The 18,572-nt window shown below is 30.5% G+C and overlaps 2 protein-coding genes across 2 annotated transcripts in view; one reads left to right on the top strand and one right to left on the bottom strand.

Moving 5' to 3' along the window:
* Positions 1-393: 393 nt before the first annotated feature.
* On the top strand, positions 394-18,569 carry LOC132751293 (growth/differentiation factor 8-like). The gene is made up of 3 exons (XM_060741455.1): positions 394-1,609; positions 13,963-14,330; positions 14,918-18,569. The coding sequence occupies exons 1-3, from the start codon at positions 775-777 to the stop codon at positions 15,302-15,304; spliced, it is 1,590 nt and encodes a 529-aa protein (XP_060597438.1). The 5' UTR covers positions 394-774; the 3' UTR covers positions 15,305-18,569.
* Positions 13,133-18,572, bottom strand: part of LOC132751295 (protein Abitram-like) — a 29,949-nt gene continuing 24,509 nt past the window's right edge. Inside the window, exon 6 of the mRNA XM_060741456.1 lies at positions 13,133-14,028. Within this exon, the coding sequence (XP_060597439.1) occupies positions 14,000-14,028 (29 nt within the window). The 3' untranslated portion in view covers positions 13,133-13,999. The remainder of the gene's footprint in view (positions 14,029-18,572) is intronic.

Here is an 18,572-nt window from a genome sequence, read left to right as displayed (position 1 = left end):
TCTATTTTCAGACTGACATGCACGTTCATAGTACACTACAGGCCAAAAAAGTGTTAATAGGATACATTGTTAAATATCCTTAAAATGTGAAGTGGTTGGTCGCAAGATATGATATCGCCAAATTTAAAATAAGATGAAAGAATTACAGGAGGCGAATTCCTTATACGGGTCACTTAAATAAGGACATGTTTCACAGATTACAATTATTTTACACCTTGTTATACTAAAGCAATTAGTAGATCGCATAATGTTATCTGATTTATTGTGATATTTTAAATCATTAAAATCTGATCCACGCAAAACATATCCTGACTAGATTATTCAATACAACACGCAATGTGAATGCACAGTTACTGTTTTTAATTAAGAAACACAGCAATTTGCGGGAGAAAGAGAGAGAGATTGTTAAAATACCTTCCACCAACTACAGTGAGAAAGCGATTTTCATTGCGGAACAAAAACATTATCAATATGTTGAGTTTTGAGATCCGCCCAGGGGTATACTATTTAAAACGTATAAAGCTGTCGAAGTGTTCGCGTGGCTGTAATTGATACCCCGTTCTGTGATGACCGCTTCCTATATAAATCGTTAAGATAGCCTGCAGTGTATTCGAGAGTCATTACGAAAGCAAGTGTATCGAACAGCTGATTCTGACACGATAGCTTAAACTTTATTGAAGTGAACTAGGATATACAATGTTTTACATTAAATTAAACTAAATATATTAAAATTGGAAAATTATTAAACGCTTGCTTTACATTTGTAAAACCAAAATGAAATATCATTTATCAATAATTTGCATTTATTTATGTTTAACAATTGGCTCAATGGAAGATCTGAAAAGTGATATAAAAGTAACAGTTAAGTCTAAAGAGACGGAACCAAAAAAGGAAATTGAATCTCCAAAAGGAAACTTAGATGCTGACACAACGAAAGGGAACACAGGAACGCTAAGCCACTCGGAAACGAAACCAAAAGAAAAACTTAAAACAAAAGGAACTGAAGATAAAATAGAAAATGAATTGAAAGAAAAAGAAAATATGCAAGTGAAGAAAAAATCTGCCGCGAAGCCCAGAAAAAAATCATTTAAAACAAAATATGATATTCCACATGACTACTTAGAATATCTAAAGGAACATTACAACATCGTTGAAGATCCAGTAGGCGACTACGAGAGAATGATGGCTGAGGAATACGGCGACAAGTTCTTCGACTACGATTATGAAAATAACTACGACAAAATGCCAACTTATGATACATATTTGGACGAAGGTGATGACGAAGAACATACCAGTGAAGAAGAAATCTCTAATTCAACAGATTCACACAACGAAACGGACAGCGAGTGTAAAGTATGCAAAGTTATGGAATCGGACAAAAAGCTGCGATTAGCAACAATAAAATCTACAATACTCGACAAACTTGGATTTTCTAGTAACAATTTGCCAAATATGACTGGGAAGGCTATTCCAAAAATCCCTTCACTACGACATATGATTGAACAACAAGACATGCAGTCAGATGCTCCACACCAGCACTATGATGACTATCTCCCAGAGGACGAATTTTATGGCCAGGTGAAAAAGGCATATACGATCGCTCAAAAACGTAAGTTCTCTTTATTGTACTTACTTTATTATCAATGTTTAAACATTATAAGTATAGTTTATATATATTTATTAAAGTTTCTTGTTTTCTAAAGAGATAAAATATAACACTAGCGTCTTACCAAGTATTTTTTCAAGATTAAAAGAAACATTAAGAAAGATATTTGTTAAAGGTGTGGTAATATGCGCGATTCTATCCACCTTAACATGTTGTATCATTTTTAATATAATGAAAAGTCGTTTTTTAATTAAAGAAACATAGTTTGATATTTGAATAATACTATAAATGCGCAAAATTATAAGATTTCAAATTTAAAATTTGTATCAAAGTTTTATGAAAGTTAAATTATTTTTAACAAAATTATGACATTTGATCTTAAAAATCTGTTTAAAATATATGTTTAATGCTTTCATCAAAATCTAACTAAAATAAATAAGTTTGAATTAAACATCAATGAAACATCGACGGGCTCGCGCACATACACACAATAAATATAATTTGATGTATTGGACCGAACAATCTAACTATTCTAATATGTTTAAACAAATCTAAATACTCGAAACAATTTTATTATCCGTTTGCAAAATAATACAAGTTAATTTCTCGTAAATATTATGCAAAACAGTGGTACAGCTATTAAACAAACGTAAAACAAATGTTGATAAAGCCTGATCCCACGATTCTGTCAGAATACCTGTTTACATATAGTCACTTCTGGAAAGTATAACGCTTCAAAATAAGCATTGAATCTGTTGGCACGTAATCTGGCGTAGATTGATTGTTGCAAAATATCTGACATACTAACCCACTGCCTCATCTATGCTATGAAACACGATTGACCTTCGGATAGATACTAGTTTCCAGACATACTCCTGTTTAAACAAGCAGATCTGTTAAAGCAATATGCCTCCAGATCCATGAAAATTTTTATTAAATGTATTTAACAATAAAATATTGTAAAAGGAAATTACATATTGCAATCTACACTTGCAATCCACGTAATAGTGTGTAGTACAATTCACTTTGGGAAGTGATGATTTGACGTTGTCAAAACTTGTAAATTTTGATGCATTATAATGATGGACTGTCAAACAAACAAATTTGCCTGAAGGAACAGTGAAAAAATACAATAGTCCATTCTCACGAGAAATAAAACGCAAAACCTTTTTTTTGTAAATAAATGACGAAACCCGATTGTGAAAGCAAGGAGAATTTAATTTGAAAAAAAAAAAACCGTTCATCTCCTACAAAATATCGATACACCGTTTGTAAAAAATAAAAAAAGGAAAATATAAAAAGAGAGAAAAAAAAAAAAGAGTTAAAATCGTAATGTCGAATATCTGGAACCAACCTATAACATCCTGGTATTGGAGAGTTTTTGCTTTTTTCATGACAGTTATGACTGCCATGAAAATACATTAGAAAATTAGCCAAATACTATAATTTCCATTTGAATTGTGTCTGATGAACAGCATGAATAAAGAAACCGACAAATGCATGAATAATTTACTAACAATATTTTGTTAACTCTGTATGGAGATTACTATTACAAATTACTATGCAGAAAGCCTTTTTAATACGAGCTTTTTTGTTCAATAATTTAATGAAAACATGCCATAGCGCTTCTGAGTAATTTGAAAAAAAAATCTGTTTTTTTTTTTAAAAATAACAGCCAGTTTTTAACGATATGACAATAAATTCATTTTATTCAATAACTACAGCAAATGTTTTACAATATAAAGAACATTGTTGCCTATGTAACACTTTTGGCGGAAAGAAAATATACCCGTCCGTGCAGTATCGTCTGCGTCAATTCAGACTGTTCTTATTTTGAAATTTTCCATAAAAATGATAAATAGTTTAGTACAGACTGAAAGGCGGACGTGGTGTTTGTTACATGACAAGCAGTATATAAAGATGTGTGAACGATAGACATGATAGCGGAAATTTTAACATGATCAACGTATTTGTTAGAAAATATATTTAGGATCGGCAGAAATAACTCGATTCAACTATTATTCTCGTGTCGCGTGAAAATGCGTCATCGAGGAATCATCTTGATCAAACATGAAGTGTAATTATTTTCCTTGCATATCAGTCATGATTTTCTTCTGTTTATTCCGGTGTAATCGGGGCTTTTAATTACGTTTTTCCCGTGCGCATTTTATGAATAAAATGTGCTAGAATGACGTCATTTTGTAGTAACGTTCATACGCAACTATATGAAAAAAAGTGCTCGATGAAAATATTTTTTTTTTAATTTCTGCCCCCCCCCCCCCCGAAAGTACGATATATGTGATAATCAAACACTGGGTGCTGTCTCCAGCGTTCGGTAACTGTTCGAGCTAGATAACGGTAGTCGATGTGCCTATTTCTTTTTATTTTATGCCAACCTTTGAGCTAATGGGTTTTATCCGTGTGATAAAGTCCACATTACCCACAAGTTGACTGATATTGCTCTATCGAACTATTTTTGTAAAATAGTTGTATGTTTTTTCTTAATGATTCCGTAAATTAAAGTTAATTCATGCGTTTTGTTTTAACCGGCATATTTTTCATGTCATTATTGCAGAGTAACTCAAAACAATTTTAGAGAATTAATGAAATTGATCGAAAAATATGCTGGTCAGAACAAAAAGCAACAATTACACTGTATTGTACATCAATACAAACTTGAATTACTTTTTCTACGCAGCAGCGTTCGTGTAGCCGTTGAACATTTGAGGATGTCTTCTTTTTCCCGCGCTTTAATAAAAAGGTTACTTATTTGGCATAAAATAAAAAGAAAACGTGGGAGTGGGATATGTTTTATATCACACATGGAAGTATAGAATAATCATTCACAAGAAACACGTGTCTCTATATATTATACACGTGTTATATAACATCGGCGAATAAAGCGCGCCTTTGAATCATAATTTAAAATAAAAATCAATAATTTTGACATAAGCAGTCAATGTTATTTTAAAGTCAATGCCATACTTTAATTGTTCAAAATGCAGTTTTTGACATTATTTAAGTAGTTTTGTCTAAATATCTGTAACTAAATAACGAAGTTATCTCAATTTTAGCAAAGTTAAAAAAATAAGGTCAGTTAAAACTTGAAAAATTCAATTTTGTCAATTTTATTATTAGTGTTGTTTTGTCCAAATTTTAAGTCAAATTTATAAATTATGTAATAAGTCATCACAACTTTAATTTTTATCCTGCTTTTTCACAAGGAAATTAGGAATTTATATAGACAGACAGACAGACATTTTATTTCAATCAAAAAGGCTTATAAGCCCATGATGACATAATACAGCATATTTACAAGATAACGAACAGTGCATATGTTAAAATAAAAACATTATCACAATATAATTATGACTTTACAGGAGAAGGTCATAATAACAACTTATTCGTTAGAACGTAGAACAATGCAAATATTAATTTATGTTTGTCTTACACTCACGTACTTCTTATCTGTTAAAATGATTGCATGAATTAAATGTTCTGTTCTAGAAATGTTTAGCTACCCAAAATTAATATAATTTACCATGATGTTAATCTATGAAGTAGTGTCACAACAAACATAATTAATATTCACTACATTACATAAATCATTAAACTAAATTAGTTTATCTACATATCTTACCTCACTATTGAGCCAAGATACATAGATTATATTATATATAGATTCCTATTATGCTAATAATCCCATATTTAATCAGTCTTACCGAAACGAAACTGTAAGACCGATAGTATGGCATGCAAATATACATAATTATATAACATATGTTAGACATGTGTTTGAGATATATACTTATGCGAATATCAATACATTTCTTATTAAGATGCTTATTACAATACAATATATATTACATATCTATTTTACTTATGACTATACATCTAAAATATCAATATCTATTTAATAATTTATTTGAAAACTTTTAATTGGTATATAGAACCGAATTTCGAATATTAAAGGCATTATAGATATATATTCCAAGGTTTCGAAGAGTGTTCTTATTTTTGAATTTACAAGTTCAACCAATTTTCGCATACTAGGTCTTATCCAAAAGCGTCTATCAATATACTTTTTTCTTATATCAATAAATAACAAACATTCTAATATAAAATGATATTCGTCTTCGATTTTCCCACATCTTACACATATTCTTTCATTTAAAGGGGTCCTATGTGGCCTAGACCATCTACCAGCTTCTATCTGTAATCTATGAGAAGAGACACGTAAACGGGAAAACGCTTGACAAAATTTTTGAACATTAAAACATTCCAAATAAGGCTGAAATCTAAAAGATGATATTGTATTATAAAATAAAGCCCTACTGGATTGATTTAGTCTTGCATTCCAGTTTTGAATAAAATGATCATTTAACTTTTGTTTTGTTACAGACAAAAACATATCAACATTTCCTACTCCTTGGTAAATCCAAGCGTCAACAAATCCAAGTGAACATAATAGATTTTTCAATAATGAACACCAATTTACTTTACTAGGATACATGTCTAGATCTGATTTAAGTAAGTCGTAAACAATAACAATATATTTATTTTGTTTCGTTTGTAATATTCTTAGCCAAAATTTTATTGCTTTGTACATTTGTATAGTTTTAAAAGAAGTTCGACCTAATTTACCATAAATGAAGTCATTCTGTGTAGTTTTCTTTACACCTAATAGCTTTTTACAGAATTGTAAATGTACTCTCTCAATCGATAAATCATTAGCGAAACAGCATACCTCGGAACAATAATTTAATATTGGAGCTACAAGCTTATCAAACAATTCTAATTTATGTTTTGGGGGTATATAAGTAAACTTATACAAATATTTCTCTAATTTGAAAATAGCCTTCTGGGCTTGACCAGATAATGTTTTTTGTGCTGTACTTAATGATCCTCCTGTTGTAAACACAATACCTAAATAACAAAATGTTTTAACAATTTCGATTGGCTCATGATTAAAATAAAATACAGTATTACGAGAATTATAACCACCTTTCTTAAATATCATTACTTTAGTTTTCGAAACATTTACTTTGAGTTTCCATTGCATACAATAATCATACAATAAATTAATACTACGTTGCAAGGATTCAGCTGAATTTGCAAAAATAACAATGTCATCAGCATATAATAACATGAATATTTTAAACATATTTACATCAATTCCGTCCGCTTTATTATGAATAAATAAATCCTCTAAATCGTTGATAAACATAGAAAATAAAAATGGTGATAAACACTCACCCTGTCTTAAGCCTAGTGCGCATGCGTAGTCATCACTTAAGTTATTGCAAAACTTAACTCTAGATTTAACTGAATCGTAAATAGACTTTATTATGTTTAATATATTTCCTCTTAATCCTAAATGAATTAATTTATACCAAAGACTTTCTCTTACAACATAATCAAATGCTTTTGTGTAGTCAACAAATAAAGTAAAAAGTTGCTTCCCTTGATTAAGTACATGAGTAATTAAACCATTTAAAACAAAAATATTGTCAACTGTACTCATATTAGCCCGAAATCCCGCTTGCGCTTCAATATAAACATTATACTTTTCTGCCCATGATTTTAACCTATTATTAACTATTCGAGTGAAAAGTTTTCCTAAACAGCTTAATAACGTTATGCCCCGATAATTTTCCACATTATTAATGCTTCCTTTTTTGTGCAATGGAATAACATAACCTTCTGACCATCTTTCCGGAAAATAACCTATTTCAAAAATCTTATTAAATAATGCATAGAAAATATTATTCAAGGTGTGTTTACCTGTAATAAAAAATTGTTTAGTAAACAGTCCGGACCGCCTGATCTATTATTCTTCAGTTGTCCTATAGCGAGATTTATTTCATGAAAAGATATTCGTTCATTTAATTCCCTGAACATAATTTTGAATTCATCATTTTCATACTTATCTATAAAATGTAAAACATCTTCATCGGGTGCAAAAAAACGATCATTTGGATTATTGACAGCTTTAAAATATTTTTCAAATGTTGACAAAGATATGTTAGGTTGTTTTATGCCAGACGTTTCTTTAAGCATATTCCAATATAATCTAGCGTTTTCATGCCTACTACCTATTAATTTTTCAGTCTTTTCTTTATCATAATTATATCTACACTTACGCAGTAAAGACTTATATTCCGACCTTGCTTTTACCATATTGACCCTATTTGCCTCATTCTGGCATTTTCGATAAACATCAAGATATTTTAAAAATATACATTTCTTTTCATAACAATATTCAGTAAACCAGGGTTGTGAAGTTTCGCACTTTTTATCATTATTACTTTCAAAATTAGATCTCTTTACACAAGGCGATGCAATTTTACCGAACACATTTTCTAAATCACATATACATTCATCTATACCTTGGCTCGAAAGACTGGCCGCAATTTTACGTTCTAGCTCATCTAAACATAATAAATTATCTTCGTCTAGTAAATTTTCAACATACTGAGATTTCAACTCCGGTTTCCAAACATATTTAAATTTTTCACTATCAGATTTATTTACGGAAGAGTGACCATGTGTACTTTCAAGTAAGTTACATGTATCAAATACAAAAGAGACTGACATCAGGCAATGATCAGAAACAATATTAGGATCGTCAATTTCAAACATATCAATATTAAAAAACATAGAACTTTTACATAATAAATAATCAACAACACTACAACCTTGCCTATTTACAAAAGTGTGCTTCCCTACATTTTCATCTTTACCCTTTCTTCCATTCACTATCCGAAAACCAGTTTGTTTACAAAAATCAAGCAAATAGTGCCCATTGTTATTTACATGTCCTTTATCTTTAGAAAATCTCGACCATGCAATATCGGACTGATAATCTTCAGGCAACAAATCTATATTACAAAAATGTACAGTATCATTTTCTACAAAATCTGGCAACGTTGAAGTTCTAGAATTAAAATATAATATATATATAATATTAGATTGTACATGTATTCAGATAAGGACACTTAAAGCTAAGCATTTCAGTGCATGTGAAGTTTTTTTTTTAAATGCTCCCTAGTGTATTACTACAACCAAGCTTTTTTATTCTTTATTGTTATGTAATTCTTTTTCTACTCCCATCATACTAGTGAACTTAAAATCTTCAAAGATAGGCTTCTGCTTTATTATAAGGGTTAAATCAACATAAATAACAATTGAAACATGACTGTATTTGATATGTAACTCCTACTGAGTACATAAGTAGACACCTAACACAGCTGTATTTATCAACAGCTGGTGACAAGTCCCATGCATAGAGCTTCCAAAACCAAGGGGGTAATAAACTCTTTAAAACAAATATGCTATGTACACATTTATAACAATAAAATACTAGATGACATAAAAATCATAAGATGATTTAATGCGCAGCCTTTGTATTTTAAACTAACCAGGTTAAAAGGTTTTCTGCAGGGAAAAATCTCGAAAACTTTCAATCCAGTGTTATAATTTATGCCCCATGTTTTAATAAAACACAGATGTTAAATATACTACCCTGGTAATAAATTTTAAACAAGAGCCATATACTGACCTCAAATAAAAATAATTTTGGTTTGTAAATGATAAAAAAAAATCACAGTGCACATTGAGTACAGATAGGTAACAATCTGTATGATTCACTCACCACAGTAATTAACACAATCATGAATATGTCTTTTATCAAACAATGCTATCAGCTTAAAGGGACTCCACTGAGGTTTTTTTGACATGACGGGACTGGAAATATTTTTTTTGAGATTATTACTCCATTTGATGTCGATCTATACTGATAACTTATGTGCAAAATTTCAGATCATTAGCTCGCTCCGTTTTTCTACAATAGTTATTATAATAGTGAAAAATGACCCAAAATTGAAAAGCGTTTAAACGCTTTTCACTCAAATCGGACTGAGAATAGCACAAACATACAATTTTCAATGTATTTCATGTATATTTCTTAGCTATATTTTATTTATGTTTTCTGTTTAAAGTGCTCATGTTTATCTTTGTGAAAAATTAAAATGTTAAGTTTTAGGCCTATAAACCTCAGTGGAGTTCTTTAATAATCAAATTTGCACTATTTTAATAAATTACATATGTTATAAAAAGTTATAGTTATATTTTTCCAATCCCCCATTTTGATGAATATATTAGGTCATATCGCCTGGTCATGTTCAATCTAAAAAAGTATGTTTTTGAGAGAAAATTCCAAATTCAAAGGGAAAAAAGCAACAACATTATTTGTCATTTTATGACATCTTAAAGGGAGACACAGGCAAAATTTTCATTTCTTAGTTTTGATATTTTCATTCATTATTCTGTAAATGCCCTCAAAATAAATACATTAGATAGTCAAAGGAACAAAACTTTTCTCCATATAAAGAATAAAATGGTGGTTTCCTAACTTGACCCGCGTGGGTCAGGTTAGAGCGCTAGGATTTCACAATAGTTGTTTCAGTGAACTCGGGATAGGTTAAAAAACATGTCAAATAAATGACTTAGACTTGTTTCAATCATACAATATCCACAATATTTGTTTTTGTAACTTCAAAGGTTTGTTCGAGTTACATGACTTGTTTTAAAACTATTTGGTGATTCTATTAGTGTTTAATTTTTGTTCAACATAAATAGATATATTTACGCTTCAAACCCAAAATATATAGAACTTATACAGAAATTCATCCTGGAACTTTAAGAAATGTCATTATAGCAAGGTTTGAGTACATAAGATCATTTTAATATTTTTGTCATTATTTTGCCTGAATATCCCTTTAACTGCACTATGACACAGAATTTTTGCATTCCAAATATTGGACCATGCTTTATAAGTGAAATATAAATATAAAAGGACTTGATTGAACCAAATTATTTGTTTTATATATAATACAGTGACAGTTTTTCCAATTTTGTTTATAATAACACTAAAATAACCAATTCTGGATGTATTGTCATGAACCCAAAATGGTGAGAAAAACATTTCCATAAAAATATAATATTTCTCTTAAAATGCCACAGTGCATATTTTTCCCTTAGAAACAAATAAATTTTTACTTCTTTAGAAAGTGCAAAGATGAATTTGATAATGTTTAACTACTAATGGTTTTAGAGAATGTTAAATGCTTGTTACCAGGAAAAAGCAGTAAATGTGAAATAATTTGTCATAAATGTAGCAAAATGTAAACAAAGTAGTATTTTGACTTCCATACAAAAAAAATATTCACTGTAACTGTACTTATTGCAAAAAAGCAACAGATAAAAAAGATGGTTCAGGTAATTGGCCAATGAGTAACTTTTTGGATACTATAAAAGTACACTAAAATTAAAAGCTTTTAAGAAATAAAAATAATAGCATATCTACGGCATAATGGGCCTTTAACGGCAGGTAAAAGTAAAAGGCAGAGATCTGTTATTACAGATTGCCTCTGCTGTAAAATTGCGTGTTAAAATGTAATTCAATTGGAAAATTGATTGAATGCATGGCTATGTTGCATTTTCAGATATTGGTAAATGCTAGAACTTGTTGAATTCTTTTTTTTTTTTTACTAGTATATCATATAAAAGTCTACTTAAATTAAGTTAAAATTAGAAAGTACTTTATCTAAATTCTAATCATTTATTTTTGGAAAATCTAAAAGTACAAAATACCTATTGATGATAAAGTTATAAATGTGTCTCTGTGAATTCTGAAATTAGTTGTTGATATTATTTTTACAATCAAATATTCAAATATAGATTTTATTATTCAATGAATGTCAAACAAGCACTTTAGTTACACATTACAGGAAAATTACTCTATCTTTTTTTCCTACATGATAATGAATAATTGCCAAGATGTTACATTGGTTTCTAAAACATCACTGCAGTGGGCATCACCTTGCATGGTTTTAAACATAGGGACTTTACAATATTTCTAGTTTCTGAACCAAAAATTGAACCAATGATGTACTGTTGACATGTTAAATCCCACCATCTAATTTGATAACAGATAAGGTGATTCCCTATAAATCTCAAAAAGAAAATGCTTTCTACTGCAGGCTCTGACTCGTTTGCAAAAACCTGTTAATACTGATAAAATTTGTGAGAGGAGTAGTTCTGACAAGTTTTCTAACAGACAGACAGACAGATATGCTTACATTTGGATATACTAAGGTCACAAGTCAGGTGGCTACTCCATTTTTCTCCAATATGAGAAGTTATTTTAATTTCACCTGAACACTCACCATTTACTCTTTTTGTGGGCATACCACCACTTAAAGGGCTTTAAAAGACAACATAATTACTGTTTATAGAATTTAATTCAGGTTTCATATTTGACCTTGACAGTTAAGGTCATATACAGATCAAGGTCACTTTATACATATTTGAACATCTTATCCTTGGAGTTGTTGTGTCCAAGTATGAATATAATCCTTACATAAATAACAAAGGTTAAAGCAATTTATAGCAAAAAATAAAAACCAACAACAACAAGCATTTGATAGTATTGCGGGCAATACAGTAGTCCCCTACCGGTCCCTCAAAAAGTTCTTTAATTGTCATACACTCCTGTGTATTGCCAATATATAATGAATTTGAGGATGAAGTCTGTATTTGAAAATATCGACCACAAAACATAATAAAATAAGTTTGTCTATATCACAGTAATGTGTTAAGTTTCCATGCTTAGTAAGGAAATTATGTTTATACAACCTTGTCATATTATTACGATGTGGGATTTTAAAGTAAATCCTATAAGGAATGAAGAAGTTGGAGTGAAAATACCAGTTTCTCGAAAAAAATCTAAGTTCAAGGGGGACATAATTCTGGAAATAGTCTTGCTAGAGTATTTAACCTTCTCAAAAATGTTGAGTGATAATAAGAAACATATATATGTAGTTTGAAGTAGATACATTAGGAAATAAAGAAGTTATTTAAAAAAGACAACATTTTTTCCCCTAAAAAATCTAAGTTCAAGGGAGGTAATACTGATATTTTTTGTGCTGGAGTTATAAACCTTGTCACATATGATGTGGTTGATGACCAGAAACTTATATTTAAAGTTTGAAGTAAACACCTTAAGAAATAAAGAACATATAGTGAAAAAGCTGAAAAATTTAAATCAGAAATCTTGAAATTCAGGCTATTTGTTGCCATAGCAACCAGAATTTTCAACATAGGAAGAAAAGAAAAAGATGTGCCTAATCTCCAGACTGCCATCTACCCATTATTTTAAGTTTCATAAAAAATATTTTCAGTACTTTTTGAGTTATTACTGGATCCATTTTATGTTTTAAATTTGCCATATTATCAGACTATTAGTTGCCTTAGCAACCACAATTTTCAACATAGGAAGAAAAGAAAAAAACGTGCATAATCTCCATACTGCCATCTATCCATATATTAAGTTTCATAAAAATATTTTCAGTACTTTTTGCGCTATCGCGGGATCCAGTTTTGTGGACGGACGGACAGACAGACATACGGACAGACAGACGGACGGACAGACGGACGGAGGGTAAATCTAAAGTCCCCTCCGGTTAAACCGGTAGGGGACTAACAACAAAAAACAATCACTGAAGTCCTTCAAAAGCTATCCTGGGGAAATCAATAATTTTAGGGAAAATTTGTTTAAAAGTGGGCATACCTCTATCAATAATAAGTTGATTGCTGCAAAAATTGAACTTGATATAACATTATTATTTACATACCAATTAAGTATAAACATTAATTATCATGTGGAAACTAATGATTTCACAGACATTTTGGTTAAAAGGGTCATAGCTCTATCAATAACAAGTAGACTGCAGCGCAAATTGAACTTTACCTGTGTTTTGATATAACATACCTGTAACAAATACTTAAATGCCAAATATAATAACAATCAAAGTTATCCTGTGGAAACCAATTGTCTATGAACAGATTGATGGACAGCAAGCTATTCTTATCACTGTTTTTACTCATAACTTTAAGTTGTACGTGTAAACATCACTTTTATTACTGCAAGTTGTAAATGCACATATCACTGTTTTTCACCATCACTACAAGTTGTCCATGTACAAATTTAATAACTAGCATTACTTCAAATTGTTCCGACTTGTTCATGTACACATCACTTTTTTCCATCATCACTGTTGTATTAATGCACACCTCACTGTTTGTTATCATCACTTTAAAGTTGTCCATTGTACACATCACTTTAATCCATCATCACTGCAAGTTGTAAATGCACACCTCACTGTTATCATTATCATTACAAGTTGTCCCAAGTACATATCACTGTTTTCGAGCATCATAAAGTACATGATATTCTCTACAACAGTCAAATATCTCTGTGCTTCTGAACTAAGCGTTCTTCTTTTTAATTCCAGCACCGACCGACTTCAACATTCAAGTTCCAGGTGGCTGTTACTTCGAACTGACAGAGGCGGTGACATCTAGAAAAATAAAAGATGCCTCATTATGGATATATGTACAACCAGAGGCGTTCAAACAAAAATCTGTAGTTGAAATTTACATTTATGTTGTTCCCCAAAAAGCAAAGCCGGAGCATATACTGAAGGGGCCAGTACGATACAAGAAAACAACATCCCCTGGTTGGCTGGAATTCAAATTTGCTCATATCGTACACCACTGGATAAAACAACCTGGCGGGAACAGAGGGGTGATTATTCAAGCATTAGATGAAGAAGGGAATAATTATATCGTTACTCCTGACACAGATAGTGATGACACACTTGTAAGTTTTATTTATTAACATGAATAACCAGCTAACGTTGTTGGCTCTACTCAGGTGCCCGCTTGTGCATGAAATAATGGAAGGAAGGGCACCCAAGGTCTTCCTCCACCAGTAAAGCTTAAAAGTCTCCATATGACCTATGCTGTGAACTTGGTGCAATGTAAAACCCAACCAAATAAAAAAAAAAAGATTTCTAACATCTGCATCCTCTCAATTCCCTATACAATTCAATGTCACAAAACTGACCCTCGACCAGGAATATTTTCACCAAAGGGGCTATTTTACATTATTTTGTAGAAGATAACATAAAATAAACCCGACATGAATTTTGGATTTTGCTGCATTCTCTTAAGTATAAATTGAAAAAGACATTTTTCTACGCATTCTAATAGACATTTACAGGTATAAGATACAAATGCATATGCAGACAACTTTGAAAATTTACCAAAATGAAGAACTTTATCTCTGATCTGTATAAAGATTTAAACTGATAACTGTAGGGTATTGCTTATGAAACTCTTTGTCTAAAATGTTTCCCATTCACTTTTCCTTTCTATAAAGTACAAATATAACATATATATTTTCAGATTCCAATGTTAGAAATGTCCACAACGGAACATGGAAGTTACCAACACAGAAAAAAACGCTCATTAAGTAACATTTGTTCCGAACAGGAAAGAATAGACACTTGTTGTAGATATCCTTTAAGGGTGGACTTTGTTCAGTTTGGATGGGACTGGGTAATAGCGCCAACTGGCTATATGGCCAACTATTGTTCGGGAGAATGTAGATATAGACATATGGAGAATAATCCGCAAGCTTACTTAATTCAACAGACTCCTGATGGCAGCAGCGGGCCTTGCTGTACGCCTTCAAAGTTTTTTCCACTGGCTATGCTTTATTTTGATCATCAACACACAGTGTTATACACTTACATGCAGAAAATGATCGTCGTTAGATGCAGTTGTGCGTGAAAGTGTTCTTTCGTTAGTTTTTTTTTATTTTGATAATTAAATGTGGAAAAGTACTGCATATAGTGCAAAAACTGCATATGGAGAAATACGAAAAATACGTATGTGATATTTCAGCTCTTGGTGCATTACAAATGTTTGCCATTTATTAGTGTGTGTTCAACATAGATTCTGATCTCAACGAGTTTAAACTATTGAACGAGATCAGTCATGCTTTTAGAACTGCAATATCGACGAAAAGGCCAAACAACACAGAGAAAAGGGCCAAGAAGTAGATTCCTTAGAAAATTCATCGAGGACAGGATTATTTTCCTGTATATTGTTTCTCTGACAGACATTATATATAAACGAGCCTTCACAATGATACTTTTTTAACGTTTAAAGATTTTCAGAAAAAAAAACCCAAAAAACAAAACATTTAAAAAATATGAAAATACTATTCTGAAATATGTTTTTGATGTTATTATTATAATATGATTACAGAAAAATGATGAAAAGCAATATAATTTAAAGAAACCATAATTATCTCATAATATATTACATAATGTGGCAAGACAGTGACTTTTGGTCAGTGTTTTATATGTAAAGAAATGGTGCATAAGTTTAGGGGAAAGAAAATATGTTACTGAAAAATGTGCATACGTTAATATGTGGAGTATTTTAATGTACTTAAATATGGATCAAATCCATTTATTGTGATATGTAATAATTTTACAAGCTTTTTTTCTCGTAACTTGTAAAGAGAGTTCTACAGGTTGACCAAATTTTCACACTTTAATATAAGTTAGTGTTTCTATTTTATTTCAATTCAGGCAATAGAAAATAAATTCCTAGATTCCCATCCCACCAGCCTGGCAAAAATTGCTCTGCCTCAATGTATTTTATTTCGTAAAAAAAAAGTGTATTTTATAATCGATTTGTAAAGTCTAGTACCAAATGAAACAAAAACACTTTAGTGCCAATCAGCAATTCAGTCTGATAATTAAATCCTTATTGATTTTTGTATGTACACAAACCTCTTAAACCAATAAAAAAAATCCTGAAAAAAGCGTTTTAACTTTTTCAGCCATTACATATTCGACTGATATCAAAGTGATATTAATTGAGCCGCGTCACGACAAAACCAACACAGTGCGTTTGCGACCAGCATGGATCCAGACCAGCCTGCGCATCCACACAGTCTGGTCAGGATCCATGCTGTTCGCTAACCAACTCTATTACAAGTAAAGGAACTGATAGCGAACTTAATAATTCTCTAGTCATACTGAAAGATTTTGTTTTTTCTAGGTAGATATTTGTGTCTCTTTGGTGAAGTTATCAATTTGTGAGATATCAGAATATGAAAGGCTCCATAAAACATAACAATCAAATTAAAATATTTCTTTTTTTCTATATTATTCTTCATACATAGAATCTTTGCACAATTTGATACTTGCTTATAAAACTACAAATTCTTATATACATGTATTTCCTTTTTTGTATAAGTCTACATTGAGGATAAAAAGTAGAAAAGTAAAAAATAAGATTAACCCATCTACACTATTTCTTTAAAAAAAAAAAATTGGCTGAAAATCTAGTTATTTATTTTCTATTGCCTTATTTAGCCTACATTACTGAGTAATTTGACAGTTAAACTGTATTTGCAAGAATTGTATTTTTTATAGCATGTTTCTTAATTGTATGGCACTAAGTCTTGGTTGTCCATTTCCAAGACAAAGGTGTTTTGTTAAGTTTTTTAATAATATGTAATAGAGTTATTATATAAATGTTTTTATTTTTGCAAAAATAAGTGCGAGGTTTGATTGTGCGATTGTTTTGGTATGTATAGAGTGTAAAACAGTTATGATGTATATTACAATGAAAATCTGGTTAAAGTACTTTGCAGCAGTCAGTTATAATGAGCCGTATGTGAGGCACGTGGTTTTTTCGTGATTATAATGTCTGTTATGCCCTAAATCGTGGTATAAATTTTGGACAGTTCTCCAGTTACTGCATCATCGTGGTATAAATTTTGGACAGTTCTCAAGTTACTGCATCATCTCAGCTGTTGCATGATTTAACTTCTGTTTAACTGACACAGAATCAAAGCTAAATTGCAAAGCATTAACATTTTCGTCATTTTTTTTATAATTAACTTGTTTTAAATCATTTCTTTCATAATTTGTTGCATAATCATCACATTTACAAATATAACTTGGGGTGTCAAGATTAGCAAAAATGCTAATCGTTTAAATTGTAACATAATAACCGTGTTGACTGTATTAAACCGACCATACCAAAAGAAACTCTTAGATTTTATATATTAATTTTTTTCTTTATGACAACTATGACATTTAGTTAATATTTATTTTTATTGCGATGTGTTATAATTTTATAACTATTTTCTGTTCATGCAATAAGGAGGAAAAAAACAACAGGTCTGAACATCTCAATTAAAAACAAAATCCTGAATTTTGTCTTGATAAAACAAACTAATATATAAAATCATTTTTTGGCTATTGGTCTAATACTAACCTTGGTTACTTTTATGAATTATCTGGGCTTTTTGTTGTTGTTGCTAAAACCCAATCAAAACCCGTTTAAACGGATAAACATAACACCCCTTAATAGAATCTCAAGTAAAGGGCAATTTTTATCATCCGTAGTTTACTTTTGTCAATTTTAGAAGGTTTACGAGTAACGTGTAGGTGGGTAATGAACAGTTGTACTTCTCTTATTTACATGTATGAAAGAAACGAACACAGTTTGTCTAATTACTGGTATAATATGATTTTGGATGTCATTTGTTTATTTTAATTCGATAAAAATACAAGCATACCTTCTTTAGCACTCAAGTTCCTACATTATTGTTTTTGTTTAGACCAGTTATCAAAGTTATAGATATAGACCTGTTTGATTGATAATTGTTTGTTTATTTTTTCATGTTAACTGCTTTACTATTGGTTATAGATTTAAAATAATTTAGTTAATTGGTGCGAATGTTGACGCCATTTTGTTTATTTGTTTGTTCGATGAGTCACTATATTTTATCATATGATTTAATATTTCAAAATAAACAGAAGCAACTGTGTTCGTAGGGAGAGATTGATGGTGATTCAAGATAGCGATGAGCCTATTATTATGTTATAATAAGTGCACAAATGTGCTAAACATGTTGCTATAATTCTTATTGTTTATCATTTTATATACATTGCATTCCGAATTTTGTAAACATTTGCTTTCGGGCATAACGGTTTGTGTCTTTCAAAAATAAAGCCTGATTAAAATATCA

Source organism: Ruditapes philippinarum, unplaced genomic scaffold (genome assembly GCF_026571515.1).
Source record: "Ruditapes philippinarum isolate M1 unplaced genomic scaffold, ASM2657151v2 ctg1018_1_1_1_1, whole genome shotgun sequence".
NCBI classification, from domain to species: domain Eukaryota; kingdom Metazoa; phylum Mollusca; class Bivalvia; order Venerida; family Veneridae; genus Ruditapes; species Ruditapes philippinarum.
The sequence above is the reverse complement of the archived record's forward strand: the minus strand, read 5'-3'. Positions and strand labels throughout refer to the sequence as shown.